This window comes from Colossoma macropomum, unplaced genomic scaffold (genome assembly GCF_904425465.1).
Source record: "Colossoma macropomum unplaced genomic scaffold, Colossoma_macropomum, whole genome shotgun sequence".
NCBI classification, from domain to species: Eukaryota; Metazoa; Chordata; class Actinopteri; order Characiformes; family Serrasalmidae; genus Colossoma; species Colossoma macropomum.
Genome location: NW_023494790.1, coordinates 27156188 through 27175341, shown reverse-complemented (window position 1 = coordinate 27175341; position 19154 = coordinate 27156188). Strand labels below are relative to the sequence as shown.

At 36.4% G+C, this 19154-nt stretch overlaps 2 protein-coding genes across 3 annotated transcripts; both read left to right on the top strand.

The window, feature by feature from the left end:
* The first annotated feature begins 730 nt into the window (after positions 1–730).
* On the top strand, positions 731–9943 carry si:dkey-220f10.4 (tubby protein homolog). 2 transcript variants are annotated; one of them, XM_036572847.1, is made up of 14 exons: positions 731–777; positions 1857–1953; positions 2041–2123; positions 2888–3044; positions 3616–3855; positions 3938–4054; positions 4154–4294; positions 5012–5187; positions 5673–5831; positions 6836–6948; positions 7038–7152; positions 7295–7393; positions 8552–8723; positions 9355–9943. In XM_036572847.1, the coding sequence occupies exons 3-14, from the start codon at positions 2082–2084 to the stop codon at positions 9486–9488; spliced, it is 1665 nt and encodes a 554-aa protein (XP_036428740.1). In that variant the 5' UTR covers positions 731–777; positions 1857–1953; positions 2041–2081; the 3' UTR covers positions 9489–9943. The 2 variants fall into 2 exon arrangements, with proteins under 2 accessions (XP_036428740.1, XP_036428739.1); XM_036572846.1 differs by lacking the exon at positions 731–777 and having other exon boundaries at positions 1607–2123.
* Positions 9944–10244: 301 nt separating this feature from the next.
* stx4 (syntaxin 4) lies at positions 10245–18870 on the top strand. Its single transcript, XM_036572863.1, has 11 exons — positions 10245–10555; positions 11192–11299; positions 12922–13021; positions 13215–13289; positions 13377–13447; positions 13566–13674; positions 14803–14876; positions 16751–16888; positions 17149–17259; positions 17365–17443; positions 17891–18870. The coding sequence occupies exons 1-10, from the start codon at positions 10526–10528 to the stop codon at positions 17440–17442; spliced, it is 894 nt and encodes a 297-aa protein (XP_036428756.1). The 5' UTR covers positions 10245–10525; the 3' UTR covers position 17443; positions 17891–18870.
* Positions 18871–19154: the final 284 nt, after the last annotated feature.

Here is a 19154-nt window from a genome sequence, read left to right as displayed (position 1 = left end):
ACAAACTGTTCCAGTAAGGCAGAGCAGCGCTGAGGACCCCGCCCTCTACCGGAGCGGAGGTGAAACAGCAGTAACATTAATGGGGAATTCCTCTTGGTCTGAGTTGAAATATTAAAAAAATCCTGTGTGATTCCTGTGAAAATGAAGTTTTCTTTGGGGACTTTTTTTTAACTTTTAACACCCTTCATGTATCCTTCCACCATGAATAGATTAAAATAAAATGGTTAAATTATTTTGTAGACCTTAAACTATATCACAAAACTATCGTAAAACAATGTATTAGACATCAGGCAGTGTATTCAAAACCAACTCATGAGGGAGATTTCAGAGGTTTTAAACTCTTCAGATATTCCTGTCACCATCACTGTAAACAATTCTGACTCTGTAAGTTTCCCTAAAACAAAGTATTTCACCACTCTGAATGACTTTGTTTACAACTTAATCATTTTATCATACAGCAGTGTTGAAAAATCAGTGGATTTCCCCTTTAAGACCACCGGTCCTGACTCAGACATGTACAAGAGGGGCAACAATAGCACTCTCATTTTCTGTTTTACTCAAAGCAGTACCGCTTACAGTACACTGCCTCCTACAAGGGGAAATCTTTGTGGTTTCTGCAGAGTCATTCTCACAAACATGACCAACACTCAGACCTGACCTGATTAAATGAAAAGGACTCAACTGTAATGTTTTCTCTTTCTGTACACAAAGACACCTGTTTGAAAACGCCGGATGATGTAATTCATTTTAAATTAGTGTCTATCAGCACTTTGCAATGTAAGTGACTAAATTCTTCTTTCCACAACACAGTAATATTTGAAGAATAATCTGTAAGTAATGTTTTTCCCTCAAACTTTTTGTTTTCATAATCATTTACTTTAATTATTTACTTAAAAGCTCCTCAGAGAAGTTCTTTATTTCTGTTCGAGTACACTTACTACACTCATATGCAAAAATCTGAACTCCTCTGGTCAAATTACGTTTTGTTGATTTTCTAAGCGATAATAAGTCAACTCGTCCTCTACACTCCTGCACATCTTAACACACAATTACTGTTTATTTGCTGAATTTAACATGTTGAAAAAGACATAAAATGCAGCCTGTGCAAAGGTTTTGGCACATTTAATGTGTTATTTTTTTTTCCGATGTTAAACTCTGCAAAAAGGTTTTATAGAAAAATGTATTTTTTATTTATTTTTTATTTATTCATTTATTCATTTTTTTCCCTGTAGAGGATGTGTTTTACTTATTTCCACTTCAAAATGGATCAGAGTAGTTCAAACTTTTCATGTGACTATAACAGTAATGTTTTACAGTAGTGCATTCAAAACTGCATAAACCTGCATGTTCATGTCTTTTTTTTCAACCAGTTAAATATGAAATTCAGTCGGTTTTGCTCACATATTTTTTCAGTGGAGGAACCAATAATCTTTGAGAAAGACCATTTAAGAAGGTGAACGCCTTAAATTCTCAGGTTAATTACATTTGTTTGTGCTAATTATTCAATAAATACACTGAAAACAATACAAACTAATTGAGGTTTTTTAAAGAGTGAGGAAAAGGAGCCTGGACCCAGCAGCAGTTCCTGGGCTTTAAAGAGGTTAAGAATGATGGAGGGGCAGTAACAAGAGTATAAATGCATTTTGCTATAGTATGTTGTAATATTAAATAAACACTTAATTGTTTATTATGGTTTGTAAACACTGAGACTGGGGTAAGGACTCTGTGTGAGAGCAGAGTAACAGAGTGGCCTCTGATGTCAGTGATGACTGTAAGTCTCTGCATGGCGTCTCAGGGCTGTGCGGACTGTAAGAACATTATCTTCTCTAATCTTCTTTCCCTTCTGTTATACACAGGTGGAGAAGTCAGATGGAGCTGCAGAGATAGAGAGAGAGAGAGAGAGAGAGAGAGAGAGAGAGAGAGAGGAAGAATGAAACATACCTTTTATTTCAGGTGCTTTTAAAATCGCGCCTCCGGAGCTCCTATGAGCATAAAGTGTCATTGTTGTTGGTAGTGACGTATGTGACTGTGTCATATCAGTGAGGACTGAACAAAACTATCCTACCACTTTAACACAAGACATGGAGGACCAAGACATCCGCCAGCAGAAGCTTGACAATCAGGTGAGTAGAGATTCTAGACTTCTCTAGTATCTGGCTCTTGTATTTGAATACTGGATAAAACCGTTTCAAGTCTTATTGATTGGTTATTTATTTATTTATTTGTTTGTTTGTTTGTTTGTTTCTGCCAAGATAAATCACTGAAACCTTTATCAAACTTCTATTTACAGTACACAAATCATTTTTTTCTTTCTAAATAAATAAATGTATAGCATGAATATAAATGTATAGCATGAAACGCTATACAATGTGTTTGTGTAAGTGTGTATGTGTGCGTGTGTGAGCTCACGGCTCTGCTAAGGTATACAAATCTGGTATAGGTGTTACATTCATATATACACGTAAGTAAGGTAAAAATAATAAAACAGAATTTAAAAAATCTATAGCATGAAATACTTTGTGTGTGTGTAAGTGTGCGTGTGAGTGTGTGTGTGTGTGTGTGTGTGTGTGTGTGTGTGACACATATACCAAACTCATATATATAAAGTAAAGAGTTACAGATACTGTTACAGTGTTATAATAACAGTAATCCATAGATGGTAGTTTACAGTTGCAGTATTGTTTCCACAGTACCCACAGTACCCAATTCAGTACTGCTGTAAATCTACAGCATTGTGCAAAAAAGCATGACCAGTGCAGGATAAGCAGTAATGAAGTGCAGTGCAGAAGATACACAGATGTGTGATGATGCATGAGGAGTAGAGTTAGAGTGCAGAGACATTTTAGCATTTCACAATATCAGCTGACATGTTTGTTCATACAAACAGCGAACGCTTTTGATCAAGAAGCAGCAGAAAAGACGAGCCAATGCTCAGATGATGACGGCTAATCATGAAGCTCGGCCAAAGAGCCGCAAACAGAAATCTGGGGCTGAAGACACAGCACTGCTGATCAGCCAGTCTCAGAGCAACACCTCGCTAAACGGTAAAGAAAGACATTCTCACTCACTCGCTCACTCATTCGCTCACTCTCTCACTCATTCATACAGAATCACTCTCAACTACTGGTTGTAACTGGCACTTTTCAAAATGTTTGTCCAGACTGTTAAAAATAAAGTTTCCTAAATGGTTTTTATCACATAAAACCCAAATGTAATTAATTAATTTTATTAATAAAATAGTGTAATAATGTAGTATGTAAATGAAGAGTTTAATTCCAAAATGCTGTGTATACTTCTTTTGTAACAATTTATGATATAACAATTTTTTTAAAGGGTAACAGCCAATATATGAAAGAATGCAAGTGAAAATAAGTTGACATATTCTCTGCAGAGAGCTCACTTCTGCACATTTTAATGCACAATTGCTGTTTGTTAAAGATAAAATGTGGCATCTGCAAAACTATATTTTATATATTTTATATATTTTTATCCATATTTATATTTTTATCTAATATGTTAAAAACTGTATATATTTAAGGGTGTTCCTTGTTGGGACCAGGGGTGCCCAACCTTTGCATATGACTTTATATAAATATGCTGTCCGTCCCCCGTCAGATCCGCTGCTGGAGCAGGCTCATGATAACGTGCTGGAAGAGATTAATCTGGGTGAAATGAACATCTCACCTCAGACAGCAGTGATATCAGAGGAAACCCCTTCACCTGTTCCACTCATCATTAAGACAATTGACTTGCATATGGACAATCAGCTCAGCCCTAAACACCCAGCAGACACACAGAGCCAAGCAGAGGGGAAAAAGCCCAAGAAAACAGGAGTGAAAAAAGCTCAGATGAAACGTAAGTGTGTTCGACACTTAGAGTTAACATGTCATTTATAAACAGAGTGTGCAGTAGCCTGATGTTCTCTGTTCTATTTAAGCACTCAAACCTGATGAAGTGGGAGAAGGAGATGAAAAGAAAGAGAAGAAAACAGTGAAGAAAAAAGAAAAGAAGAATGACTCTAAGGAGAAACTAAAGAAAATGGAGGGAGATCCAAGTAATTCCTATCAGCCAGCTTACTTTAAGTGATTAGTATTGATTTTTAAATTGTAGTTAAAATTGTTATTGTACTTAAATTTTAACCATCTGTGTTTAGCAATTCAGATTGAGTCAGTGGTGGAGTTCAACATCACAGAGGAAAAGAAAGCTGATGTAGAAAGTGATGAGGATGACAGAAAGGACTGGCCGACGAGCCCAGTGCCTCCAACACCAAAGAAAAAGCAATATTTCTCTGCCTGTGAGTTAAAAGTTATAGTGATTCGGGTTTATTTTAGGCCTACAATCTCAAGAGGCTTAAAGGAATACTCAAGCAGTTTTTCAGCCTAATTAGTGTCTGTTGCCTCTGCAGTGCACAGTTGATTGCCATTGAAAAAAGACTGATGTTTTTCCATGTATGTTTATAAAAGAACAAAAAAACTGTTCACTGCAAAGACACTTACAATAGATTTTCAATACAAACTGATTCCGTTGCTTTCATTCATTTGGTTCATTTCCATTATTTAGGAATGATGCTTCATAACAGTTTTAAATATATAAAATTGACACAATTTCTATTACATATATAATCTACATGTATGCATGTATTTCAACATATTGACATGTATCTGCATAAATTAGCATATATTTAAATATTTAGAAGTGGCACCGCACATATATTTTAAAAGGTCACATATATTGGATATATATTTTTTATATGATCAAATATATGTATGTATATTTTGTCCATTAAGTTAGACATCTGTGGTTTCTGTTTATGTAAACTAAAACTTTGCTTTGCATTGTTTCACTCAAAGTATTTGTGGGAGTTGAATAAAATCAGTTCAATTGCTTGTTACCACCACAATGATGTTTTTTAGGTTGAACTGACAAATAGTTTTTGTAGTGCATGTTGCTTTTATGTACTGTATATTGAGGAGAAGTGAATGAGTATGTATTGTTACTATCATTGCTACAGCAAGGTGCCATCTGAGTGACAGTGTGGATGAGAACGAGGCTGAGGAGGATGACAGGCAGATTGTACAAACACAGAAAAAGCCCAAGAAAAGCACAAAGAATGACTACAACCTTGCTTCACTGAACTCTAACTACAGGCCGTCCTCCTCAGAGAGTGACTGTTCAGACATGGGAAAGGTGAGACTTTACATGTAGTAGACCAGTGTTTCTCAGCCCTGCACTTTTTAGTGTTTTCCCTTCTCCCAACACACCTGATCCAAACAATCAGCTTGTTAACAGCCCATTATTAAAGAGGATGTATTAATGCAGGAAAGGCACTAAAATGTGGGGTAGTGGACCTCTAGGACCAAGGTTAAGCTAATAGCTCAGGTTCTAAAATTTTTTTTCTTTGTAAAATCTTGACATGCACACAGAAGACCAATCATCAGCTGAATTCTGTATTGCTGCTCTACATTATTAAAATTACAGTGCTGCTCATGGAATAATCTTTGAGCAATATATGTTGCTTGGCAGCCACAGCTTACTGTCAACAAACTACACTGCTTGATGAGCGAATTCCAATTTTTGCTAAAAGTAAATGAAAGTATTTATTGAACGTTATTCATTTCTGAATAATAAACACATATGATCTTGCTGTTCTTGCTTGTCCCTTCTTTTTCCAGGCTTCGCCAGTCTCTCTGGAGGATTTGGAACAGTTTGCTCTTCGGCCTGCTCCGAGGGACATAACTATCCAGTGTCGGATCACCAGAGACAGAAGAGGAATAGAGAAAGGAATCTACCCCACATACTACCTCCACATGGAGAAGGAGGATGGGAAGAGGGTGAGAGAAAAGCTTATATCAGCTTATATCAAATTCAATTTCATGTCAGTTTATCTCTATTAGGCTGCATTCACAAGGACTTTTTCATATGTGTCAAAAACTGGTTTGTGGTGAATGTGTTTGTGGGTGGACATCGACGTGAGCGAAACTCATGTGAAAGCTTCTTTTCAGAGAATGAAGAAAAAGACGAGTTAGTACTGGTTGCTGTCATATTGAACCTCTAGACTGGTCTGTTTTTGGTCCTTTTCTCAGTAACAGCTTCTTGACAGCTACACATCCAGCTAGACAGACCCGTAGCGTTGGGTTCTCTTCTCACAGTGGAAGGACGGACAGAATCACCTGTGGATTTTTTCAGATCTGAAGCAAGAGTGCAGCTTGTTTTTCTTGTCTCTCTCAAAGATGAAAGCTTTAATCACTGTTTATCTAATAGTGACAATTTTGGTGGTCTACCATGTCTTGCACGTATTAGGAGTCCCATTTTCTCTCCATCTTTTAATTGTTTTTTGTTCTCTTCTTCCTTATGCATCTGAGCCCCACAGAAATATCTCCTGAAAAATGAATAAGTTGTATTTAGTGGCTGTTTTGAATGGAAGTTAAACAAATGAAGGGAAATTTTATTGTGTGAAAGAGCAAAAAACAGAATGTTATATTGTTGTCTCTACTGTGTGGTTGAATGAATCATCTTCCTGTGAAATCATCACCACACACACACACTTTGCCCACATCACTCCAGTTGAAACGTTTGATTTTAATCACGTTTTCTAAAAAAAACTTGTTTGTTATGTTAGCCTTGAATGACACATAACAGTCAGGAAATAGATACAAATGAACTAAACTCACAACACAAAGTTCCATAAGCCTTAGTCTCAAGGTGCAAACATTGTCAACATCAATCTTCTGAAACAAAATGTATTCTATTTTAATCTATTTTATTACTGCATTTTTAACTGCTAATCACTGAATATGTAATTATATTATTGCTTTTTTTATTTCTTCATCTTCAGGTATTTCTCATGGCTGGCAGAAAAAGGAAGAAAAGCACAACGTCTAATTATCTGATCTCCATTGATCCTACTGATTTATCCAGAGACACAACCAGCTACATAGGCAAACTTAGGTTATTATCCCCAAGACCCCATCTGTTTTCTAACCTTATCAGCTGAAAATAACTGGAAATGTTTGTTAATGATTTATTTTCTCTCTCAGGTCAAATGTTTTAGGGACTAAATTCACTGTGTACAATAACGGAGAGAATCCAGAGAGGAAATCATTTATAAAGGAATCTGAATCACTTAGACAAGAGCTTGCAGCAATATGTTATGTAAGTTAACATGATCATGAAGATCTTTAGAGGGTTTGATTACATTATTTTAAACCTCATTCTGCAGTAAAATGACCACTTTGTGCAGAGATGACCCAATTTACTGATACATTTCTCACTGTTTTTATTCATTATCACACAGGAGAAAAATATACTGGGCTTTAAAGGCCCCAGAAAAATGACAGTGATCATTCCTGGAATGCACGAGAATGATGAACGAGTCAGTATTCGTCCAAAAAGTGTAAGTATTTCAAAATTGGTGAAAGTCTACCTAACACCACAAATTCTTCTGTAGAAGTGCAGTTTTTATGTAAATTAATGAGCCCATATCTCATATTTTTCTTGTCTTTTATGTTTTTTCTTTGAGGTCCACTTATAATGTTGGTGTGGTTTTATGTACTGAAAACAGTCACAATTCATTTGTATATGACTATTATCCAATTGATTGGCTGCCCTGTATTGAGCCTCATTCACCAAGCACTCAGAGCTGAAACACTGCTTAGAACTTCGAAGTGAATGGGTGGAGCTAAACGTTGAACAGACAGATATATGTTAATGAGTTGGTTTTTGTGACATCACAAAAACAATGAATTTGAAACAGGCTGTTTTTCAGCTTAGTTTCCTTGTAGACTAATTTGTCCACTTTGTTAAAACCATCTCCTTGTTTCTACACTCATTGTCTACTTTATCAGCTCCACTTACCATAGAGGTGCACTTTGTAGTTCTACAATTACAGACTGTAGTCCATCTGTTTCTCTGCATACTTTGTTAGCCCCCTTTTACCCTGTTCTTTTATTGGTCAGGACCCCCATGGACCCTCACAGAGTAGGTATTATTTGGGTGGTGGATCATTCTCAGCAGTGCAGTGACACTGACGTGGTTTTGGAGGTGTGTTAGTGTGTATTGTGCTGGTCTGAGTGGATCTGACACAGCAGTGCTGCTGGAGCTTTTAAACACCTCGGTGTCACTGCTGGACTGAGAATAGTCCACCAATCAACAATATTTAGCCAACAGTGTCCTGAGGGCAGTGTCCTGTGACCACTGATGAAGGACTAGAAGATGACTAACACAAACTGTGCAGCAGCAGATGAGCTATCGTCTCTGACTTTACATCTACAAGGTGGACCAACAAGGTAGGACTGTCTAACAGAGTTGACAGTGAGTGGACACTGTCAGTGTTTAAAAACTTCAGCAGCACGGCTGTGTCTGATCCACTCTTACCAGCGCAACACAGACTAACACGCCACCACGTCAGTTCTGAGAATGATCCACCACCCAATTAATACCCGCCCTGTGGTGGTCCTGAGATGGAATCTATTTTGTTTTTTTCATTCTGTCATTTAACATCAAAAAAGTCTAATACAATATGCAAACTCTTACTCTCTATTCTTTACCTCAGGAGCTTGAATCTCTGCTTACCCGTTATGAAAATGGAAACACTGAGAATCTGGTGTGTCTGGTGAATAAGTCTCCCAGCTGGAATGAGCAGACTCAGTCTTATGTGCTCAACTTCCATGGCCGAGTTACGCAGGCGTCTGTGAAGAATTTCCAGATTGTTCATCCAGATAACGGTGAGCTGGTGAAAACACATATAACAACATATTCTCTTCATAGATGCATAAGGCTGACTGTGAAGGCACAAATCCTACAGTACAGTTATGTGTGTGTGTTAAAGGGACTGTTAAGACTTACAGTTGTATGCATAAGTTTGAACACCCCTGATTGAATTACACAAAAATCAACAAAACTGCACAAACTTTTACAAATAACTGTATATGCTTTGACACACTGTTAATGTATAATACTTCTAAAATATGATGTATAAAAAATGAAATATTTTGTTTAATATAAAAAACGACAAATTTTTTCTACTAGTTTTTCTCTTGAGTAATATCACAATCCAGCTAAAATTGGACTGAATGATGTATTTGAGTTAAATTAGATAATTGACTAGCTGTTCCTCACTCAGTGGACAAGAAAGAGAGCAACTGTTTGATGTCACAACAAAAATGGCAAGTAGTTGAGGGATTTTGTCTGTTCTTAACAATAAATTGAGTATTTCGCTTAGTTTATATTATATATTTTAATAGTACTAGACATGTATCCCATACTGAGGCTTACATGTCTTAACAGTCAGGGTTCTCTTTAAACTCTGTGTTAATCAAACCTGTCATTTTTGCTTTTCTCTTTTATTCTGCTCAGAGGATTACATTGTAATGCAGTTCGGGAGAGTGGCGGAGGATGTGTTCTCCATGGACTTCAGCTTCCCCATGTGTGCACTGCAAGCATTTGCCATCACTCTGTCCTCCTTTGATGGGAAACTGGCTTGTGAATGAACTTTTTATATACTATATTTAATGAATATGTATATATTACTTTTGGTGACGTATGGCCTGTGGGGAACTTAAGGTGGAAGACCTCAATAGTAGGAATTTTCAGGCCTCACAGCAATGAAGAAAATAAGATGTAACATCTTCACCTGCTGTCATCTGTAATTATCAATACAGCGAATAATGTGTTCTGAGCAAGAAGTAGAGCAAGCTACAAGCATGTTTGTACTTTCATTTATCTTTCTTACTTGAATGTTTTTTTTTAAGTCAACTCATTTCCTAAAGTGGCCACTTTCAAAATCTCTGTAAAAGTATAAAAATCATCAATTAAATAGTGCACTGCTTCTGCGTGTGTGTACTTTTAACTATTTCATTTTTATTGGTTTAAAATGAATGAAATAAAATCTTCATATTTAGCACTACATTTAACACTTGTCATACAAGACGAAATAAAAGTTGCATTAAAGGGTCCATGTCATGAAAACAATAAAACTTTATCATTTTATTGACATGAAAGAGTTTGATGTAGTATGTACGTTTCAGACCATTCACCTCTGAGCCTATTCAGTCTATATACCACAACTTAGCTGTAAAAACAGCCTGTCTTGAATTCATAGTTTTTACGATGTCACAAAAACCAACACAATTTACACATAATCTATCCACAGTCATTTAGCCTCGCCCACTCATCCTGTTTTTGAACAATAGAGTAAATAATCTTTAACATAAACAAACACCGCCTGTTTTATTCAAAGAGATTACATGCACTCTGATTTTCTCTACTAACTATGTGACTGTGGGTTTCTCGTGTATATGTTTCAACATTTTGTCTTAAGCTGCATAGTTTGCAGCAGAAGTTGACGAGAGGCTCAGTAGGTGGAGATGATGCGCCTTTAATGGTGGATATACTAAACCCTGAGGAAGAACAACTGTGGTGACCGACTTTGAATGGAAACTCCCTTCTCCTGTTGTTGTTGTCAACAAAGTTTAGGTGTTAGATGAAGTGACTCGGCCTCTAGAAAGCTTTTAGAAACGGAGCAAGAATGCGAGACCGAACCAAAGAACTGGGAAATGTAAGTTAACTCAGACACTCGCGAGTCTAATGTAGCGTGTTAGCGGGGGCTGCTAGCTAGCTGGCCAAAGTTTGTCAGTGAAGTTAGCAGGTTAGCTTGTAGTTGTGTTTGTCAGATGTGACTGCAAACGAGGAGCTAATATGACACTGTTGTACGTTTTATTGCACATCTTTTTCATAAAGTGTTAGTATGTCTAATATGTCTACGCAAATAGCAATAGACGGGCACTGGAAGATACAAGTACCGTTTCTGTATATATAGCAAGCTAGTTAATCTAGCTAGGTTAGCTAGCAAGCTAACATAGGGGTTGGGTGAGGTACCGTTAGAGAATGTGCTTTTGACCTCTCAGTGCCTGTCTGCCTGCTTTCTTCTAACTGTATAGTTTGTAACGTTACATCCAGAGTTCTAATCACATGTAGCCATGTCTTGTAAGAAAGAAAATAGAAAATAGTCACGCTGAGCTGAGTTGCCACAGAAGTTTCACATCCGTTTAAGACCTTGTGTCCCAGTGTTTAATGTTGGTTGACGGTTTTGCTTGTTGCCACCTCTGTAACTTACTGTGTTTGTGTATGTTTAACACGTGTAAAATTTCATATGATTTAAATTGTCCCCCATGCTTTCACACGTCCACTCCAGCCTGCGGAGGGTTCAGATGAAGATGAGGAGGGCACAGCGCTCATGGTAAAACCTGGCACAGGGACCTCAGGGAAGGAGGACAAAGAAAATGAGATTTTCTTTAAAAAGGTGAAACTGTCACTTCTGACCTTTCCTCGGTTCATCTGCTGTGTAGAGCCTTATTCCACACACATTTTGTTCAATTTACTGTTTCCCAATAAAAACAGGCAAATCAAAAAAGGTGTTAAATTTATTTGTGTGAGCCATAGGTCAGAAACATTGCTCCTTAGTTATGGGCACAAAAAAGGCACAGGTCCATATATATTTGGACAGTGACAATTTTTGTAATTTTGCCTCTGTACCACACCTCAATGTATTTGAAATTAAGCAGTCGAGATATGATTGAAGTGTAGACTTTCAGCTTTAATTTAAGGGGTTTAACAAAAATATTGCAACCATTTAAGAATTACAGCAATTTTTACATAACCCCTTCGTTTTCACAGACTCAAAAGTAATTGGACAGTTCACTGCTAAGCAGTTTCATGGTCGGGTGTGGCCTGTCACCTCATTGTTTCATGACAAATACAGTAGATAAAAGGTCTGGAGTTTATTCTAGGTGTTGAATATGCATTTGGTAGCTGTTCATTGGAAATCTCAGTCCAGAGAGGTGTCGATGTTTGCGAAGGGGGCAATCATTAGGCTGAACAACCAAAACAAACCCATCAGAGAGATAGCAGAAACGTTAGGAGTGGCCAAAGCAACAATTTGATACTTTTTTTTTTTAAAAGAATGGATTCACTGGTGAACTCAGCAACACCAATAACTCAGGAAGACCACTGAAGACCACTAAAGTGGATGAAGAATTCGTACCGTGGTGAAGAAAACCCCTCTTCACAACGTCTAGTCAAGTCAAAGACATTTTAAAGGAGGTTGGCGTATCATTGTCAGAGTCAAGAGATACCTTCAGAAATGTTAAATACAGAGGGTTTACCTCAAGGTTACCACTGGTAACACCCAAGAACAGAAAGTCAGATTAGACCTTGCTAGAAAATGCGTAAAAAGCCTGCCCAGTTCTGGAACAAGACTCTTTTGGCAGATGAAGCGAATATTAGCTTGTACTAGAATGACAGGAAGAGTATGGAGAAGGAAAGAAAGGGCTCATGATCTGAAGCGTAACACACTATGCCAAACATGGTGGAGGCAGTGTTATGGCATGGGCATGTATGGCTGCCAGTGGAGCATTCTCAAATGCTGCAAAACTGACAGCATGGTGCTTCACAGCAGTAAAGGCCTAGCAAAGCATCTCAAGGGAGGAGATTCAGCATTTGGTGATGTTCATGGGTCCCAGACTTCAGGCAGTCATTGACTGCAAATGATTTGCATCCAAGTAATAAAAATACTCCTTGTGTTTATAATTATGTTGGTTTGTCCAAATACTTTTGAGCCAGTGAAAATAGAGGGGTTATAAAAAATTATTTTCTAAAGAAAGCAGTATTTTTATTAAACCCCTTGAATTATAGCTGAAAGTCTACACTTCAGTCACATCTTGACATTCAAAATCCATTGCCGTGGTGTGCAGAAATTGTGTCACTGTCCAAATACTAACAGACCTGACTGTGTTTTCTGACAGGTTAGAAGTATAATGAGGTTGACTTATAATGCCTACTCTGACGTTTTCCTGATTCTCATTTTTTAAATACTTTTTTTATATTCAGCTGTTTTATTGTAAAAATATTCATCTTGCCCTACAGGTCCAAGAGATTCGGGAGGGCCTTGAAACGCTTAAGAAGAAAGTGTCTGAACTGGAGAACAAGCAGAAAACTGTTTTAGGGGTGGCACTCCCAGATGACAGTTAATAACAAATATATTTTTTAATCAACCTGTTTTGGCAGATTATTTTCATTTTAACGTATTGAAAGTTAACCATGTTCACGTCAGATCCAAATGTTTAATATGATCAGCATGTATAATTAGAGATCAGAAATGAATTATAAAAAGCTGTGCCTTGTTTTTTAAGTTTTCCTTTTTTTTTTTTTTGCTTCAGATATGAAGAAGGAGCTTCAAGTCCTTCGGGATGAGATCAAAGTACTGGCTAGCCAGATCCACAAGAAACTGAAAAGTAAGAATTGTAATTCAAATATTAAAATAAAATTTAACTCTGCTTGAATAAACTCCAGTGAACAGTCAAATGACAACTTTTTTGTAGGTCTTGAACCCAAAAAAACAGATGAAGATGGGAAATATGTTCCTATCAATACAAGAATGCAAAGAACACAGGTTAGTTATGTGAGATATTCTTTATACGCTCTGTATAATTTCTACAGATTGAAGTGGTTTTATTTACATCTCTGTTGGAAGTTTACTCAGACTTCCTTTGACTCTCTTTGTTTCCCAGCACGCTGTCTTGTCCCGTGATTTTGTGGAGGTGATGGGCAATTGTAACACACTTCAGGCCTGGTACAGAGACAGAAATGTGGAGAGGATACAGAGACAACTCAAAATCAGTGAGTATTTTTTCTCTCATTTCATTAAGAAATGTCCTTCAAATAATGGTTTTAAAGAATTGAGGTTTGTCTACATGCAGGTTCGGATTTTTGCATTTCAATAAAAAATTGCTGCAGAAGATTTTGTTAAAGGTTATTCAAGTTTCCTGGCATTTCAGAATGACTACGGCTGACCCCAAAAGACCAACCATTTCTATGCTCTCTGCCTCAAAAATAAAGTGGACTATCTCAGATCCAACGTACCAGACAGTGGGAAGTAATTGAGGGACCGATGTGTTTTCATTAACATTTGAAACATGACAAACATTCATGACTTAGCCACTCAGCTAAACAGGCTAACCTTAGCGTTGTTTGCACTGCTTTTATGTCGCATTATCTGTGCATATTTTTGGCATAATGGTTATGACAAAACTCATATCTGAAGAAGGATGAACTGGTGCATCGCTAACTACTACATGTCTGCAAACGTGATCATTTTTAATTAACATTGATATAGAAAGTTTTTTGAACCTGTCACAACTGCTATGTGAGGTTAGCGGCCGTCTCCAAATGGCAAAGTGTTTAGAATGGTCTTGATTTATAATTGATGTTGGGCCAAAAACTGATGTTTGTGAATTACTGGCCTTTTGACCTCGATATGGTAAGTATCAAATTTTTACAAAAGTGAAAATTTTTAGAAAGCTGGACAGTTGTATTTACATCATTGTTGAACTAAATAATTCCACAGCAGTTAACCTTGTATTTTAGTGTCAGAGTGCACCAGGATTTCATGTTGAAATCATTCATTTTCTCCTAGGACCGATGCTGCCGGACCCCGCTACAGGGGATTGTTTCTGAACATGTCATCCTTTTTACTGCTAAAGAGTTTTCATGTTTGCAAGCAGTTGTTGGCCCACAAAAGTAGTAACTTGAGAGTGAGATTTGCCAAGATTGCTGGACATTAGTATTGTATAGACAAATATGATAGCTTAACTTTATAGCATCTGATTTATTTGCTGAGATAACAAATCGTAGAGCTTATTGTCTTCCAGTGTGACATTGAATATTTGGGTCCATTGCATGGAAGTCATGCTGAATCTCTGTGAAATAAAAAGGTGCAAGATCCTGATCATCTTTTTTGCATGGCAGCCGGCAACAATGTGACCGATGAGGAGCTAGAGTCAATGCTTGAGAGTGGACAGACCGATGTGTTCACACAAAACGTGAGTGCATTATAATGGTATTTCTGCTGCTAGTATTAATACAGTCTTCAGGAAGCCACAGCCTAAGCTCCAGTTATAATGTTTTTTTATTTGATTTTGTTGGGCTTTTCAAGTTGCCTGTTTCAAGTTGAATTTTGCAGGTTTCAGTATGAGGTTTTTAAATAGACAGAGGTGAAATTGAGAGCACTGGGGAAGTTTGATTAGTTTTTAGTTAAAGTAGTTATAATTTCAGAATGGTTGTTACTAGGTATGCACCAGTTGTAAATATTTATGGCCGATTCAGTTTTCTTTTAAGCCAACTAGGCGTATTTATTAATAAATTTTTTTTTTGGCTGATTGATGGGCTAAATGAACACGAACACAGTACTGCATTTCCAGTACTCTCTGTTAGCCAAAGTTGCAACAAATAAGATGCTTGGACCCATTAATTCTTAAATGAAACATAAGTTGTCTATTTAACATGACATCTAACATGAATCACAAAGTAATACATTGAAAGTAAGAGGTAACTGGCTATTTTGCACGATGAATCATGCATTACTTGCTACAGTGTTTTGGTACAGGTGTAGCAGCAGCAGCATTTAAAGACAGTGTGAGTGCACTAACCTGCCTCATGTTATTTACGTCATAATATTGCAACACAGATTGGCCAAAATAAAAATAACAAAATGACTGAGTGCTGATGTTTGGACCAAAAAATCTGCTGATTCCAATCTTGGATGATTCCAATTCTGCATCTCTAGTTGTTACATGATTTGATTTTGATCCAGTCTCTTCCAGATTATAGCTGTTTTTATACACAGATAGAACATGTTGACATCATCTGAGGGGCATTTTGCAAAGCAGGATTCCTCAGTAAATATGGATAATTTATGCCCAAAAAGAGTTTTGCACAATGGGAAAATGTCTGAGCTCTTAGGCAAACTTGACTTTTGACTCAAGTTATCTGGTTGACTTCAAAGTAGTTTGCTGCCATTGTAGTTATTTGAGTGATTCACTGTAAACAGTTAATGATATGTACTCTTTCCTGCTTTCTATGGAGTGAGAATTGATTTGGTAAGATCATTTACATAATGAAAACTTTTCTTTTTAAAACATTTCAACCTTGTAGTTGTAGTTGCCGTTGACTTCCCTTAGAAACTGTAAAAACAGAAATGAAAACTTATTAATATGAGTCTCATAATTACATCGTTCCCCTTTTCATGAACCTTGATATCCGTAAGTTTTTATTTGTTTTTTTGTTTGTTTTTTCATCATCTTACATCCTGTATTTAGACATTGGCATGTGTTGTATGTCAGAAAGTATAACCAACCACCCCCCCCACACACACACACACAGTGTGCTCCTCCACCCCACATTAAAAAAAGTAAATGTAAATAAAAAGAAAAGACATATTGTTAAAGGACCCATATCATGGAAAGTTTATCTGTTATTAAAAAAAATGATGTGGCATGTAAACACTATGAAACTTCAAAAATGCACCGTTTGCACTAACCTGCACAAAGCCTGTTTTGAATGCACTTTTTTGTGATGTCATAACAATGAGTGTATTTATATATACCTGCTTATTCAGCCTACAGCAGGTGAGCTCCGCTCATTCACTCTAAAGTTATAAGGAATGCTTTAGTCCGGCTGCTTCTTTGTCAGAAGCACAAAAACAGCCTCTTTAGAGAGGTTGGCAGCTAGCCATGTAAAAATTCAGTATATATCATGCATGAAGCCACATACACAAGTGGGCCTCAGGGGGGAAAAATAAAATAGAAGAAAAAATGTAGGATATGGGCCCTTTAATAACCTTCATTTATGTTGTGGTCAGTATAGGAAGTGGCTACATGCCATATTACTGACACTAGTTAATGGGATTTTTCTACAGATCTTAACAGATGCAAAAGCTACCAAGCAGGCACTGAATGAAATTGAGTCACGGCATGATGAGATTCTCAAACTGGAAAGAAGCATCAGAGACCTTCATGACATGTTCCAGTACCTCGCCATGGAGGTTGAGGCACAGGTGAGTTAGGGAAAGAGGAAAAAAAAATAATAAAACATGGGGTTAATAAGTTCTGATTTGCTAAGAAATGTACATAATGATACTGTAAGTAAACAGTTAACAGTATACTAGTATATTCTTATATAAATAGTAGATTTATATAAAAATAAAAATACTAAAATCTTAAAAGGTCTGAAAATTTGGAGGCTGATGTGTTTGGGAGAAGAATTTAGGCGAGTGCTCAGTTTCATCCCACCTTCTTCATTGAATTTTGCCTGCAGGGTGAGATGGTTAATCGTATTGAGAACAACATCATTAACTCTTCTAACTATGTGGAGAAAGCTGTTGCAGAAACTGCGGAAGCTGTTGTCTCTGACAGGAGAAGCTGGAAGGTTGGTTATAGTAAATTGTCAGTGATGTTTGCGTACATACAAATAATGTACATATCCAACTGTAAAGATGCTGTTGTCACTCATTTCTTTTGTTTGTTTTTTCAGAAAAAGATGTGGATTGCAATATGCTGTATAATTTTAATTTTGATAATAGCCATTGCCCTGATTGCTAGTTTGAGCTGAGGTGAGTTCAGTACTTTTTAAAGTAGGGTTTCACATGTAAATATTTACTTTGCTACATGGTTAAAAACATATATAATATAAAAACAATTTTCTTGTTTCTAATTTAATGCATCCTCTACAAAGAACACACGCCTGCACTGTTTGATACACAGTTACTGCTTACCTGCTAAATTTAACATACTGGGCGGAAAACTAGATATATAATGTGACGTGCAAAAGTTATGGCACATTTTTATTTTTTGTTGTATTTTTTTCCAGTCTGTTAAAGCTCCGCAAATAAATGTGATAATTGCAAAAAATGCCCTATTTAAGTTTGTTTACTGTAGCGGATGTGTTACCTTTTGTCAGAGTTGTGTAGCTCTACTTTATTATTATTACTACTATTATTATTATTATTATTATTATTATTATTGTATTAATTTATGTATTCTTTTCTCTCTTTTTCCAGTGTTTTCTTCATATCTTCATATGTCCATAGTTTATTCACCTCTTCCAGATCCTCTACTCATCTACTGTTGCAGCTGAGAAAGTTACTCAGAATTAAGTGTTAATAGTCTAATACAATGGCTTTTTCTGTATATTGAATTGCAGCCACACATTCATTTATTCATTTTTTTTTATTAAACATTGTGCTGCACTATGATCACATTGGATCTTCTTAAAACTAGTACTTATCAAGTAACATTGACTCTAGAAAACCAGAGTTCTCAGGAAACCCAAAATGATAAAGCAAATTCTTAATATATAAACACTTAATACACCAGATAAACTCACTATTGGAGATTAGAGCTATTTGCTTTTATCTCAATGTGTTAAATGTTTCTCGGTGTTAATATGTATTGTTTCGTGAGTTGTTGAGAAGGATGCTGTTTCAAGACTTGAAATTTCTTGAGATGATCAGCCACCACACCTCTGTATATATACTAATTTTTTATTGCTTTTATATTGCAGTATCTGATCCGGAAATAATTATTACTGCTCATGTCATAACATATTATTTTCTCAGATAACATCATAGAGCTCCATTTAGTCATATAGCCAGAGCCACTACCTAGAACTGCCTTTAGGAAGCTGAAATTGTTCATAACTTAATTGCAAGGGAAACACACTGAGAAAGATGCTGTAGGTGATTCATTTGGGCTTCAGCAACTTTTCATATGTACAGTAACTTACTCTCAAGTGCCTCTGGCTCAGTGCTTCAGTGAGTTATGATTGTGTGCTTTCTCAGTACGTTTAGTGGAGGGTAAGATCAGAGAGAGCGCAGTATTGTTGGGGCATGATCTGGTGTCATTTTGTACCGAACTGTCTGATCCCAGTTATTTTAATGTAGAACTATTGTTTTTAAATAAAATATATCTTACACTAAACTGTTATATTAATTAATTGTATGTCACTCATTTTACATATAATAAAACTAAAACAAAGCTATGTGAAGTGTGTTTGGATGCCATATTCTTATGGAAAGCTGTTTTAGCTTTTAATCCACAACCAGATATTCTGATTATATTATTAGTATTTTTAAAAATATTAAATTTAATATATGAAGACTCAAATTCAGATGTCAAAGTTAGATTTTTACTAATAGGAACTACATTTTAGTATGTAAAATTTCATTCATATATATTTTATTTAATGTGACGTCAAAATGAAGTTTTTATTTTTGTGAATATAATTTAAACGTGGTAAAATAACATTTATACTCGTAAGAATTG

Coding starts and splice junctions, on each gene's coding strand:
- stx4 (XM_036572863.1), top strand. CDS start 10,526: ATGCGAGACCGAACCAAAGAACTGGGAAAT. Junction 10,556..11,191: donor GAACCAAAGAACTGGGAAAT/GTAAGTTAACTC, acceptor CGTCCACTCCAG/CCTGCGGAGGGTTCAGATGA. Junction 13,675..14,802: donor ACAGAGACAACTCAAAATCA/GTGAGTATTTTT, acceptor TTTGCATGGCAG/CCGGCAACAATGTGACCGAT.
- si:dkey-220f10.4 (XM_036572847.1), top strand. CDS start 2,082: ATGGAGGACCAAGACATCCGCCAGCAGAAGCTTGACAATCAG. Junction 4,295..5,011: donor AAAGCAATATTTCTCTGCCT/GTGAGTTAAAAG, acceptor TCATTGCTACAG/CAAGGTGCCATCTGAGTGAC. Junction 7,394..8,551: donor TCAGTATTCGTCCAAAAAGT/GTAAGTATTTCA, acceptor TCTTTACCTCAG/GAGCTTGAATCTCTGCTTAC.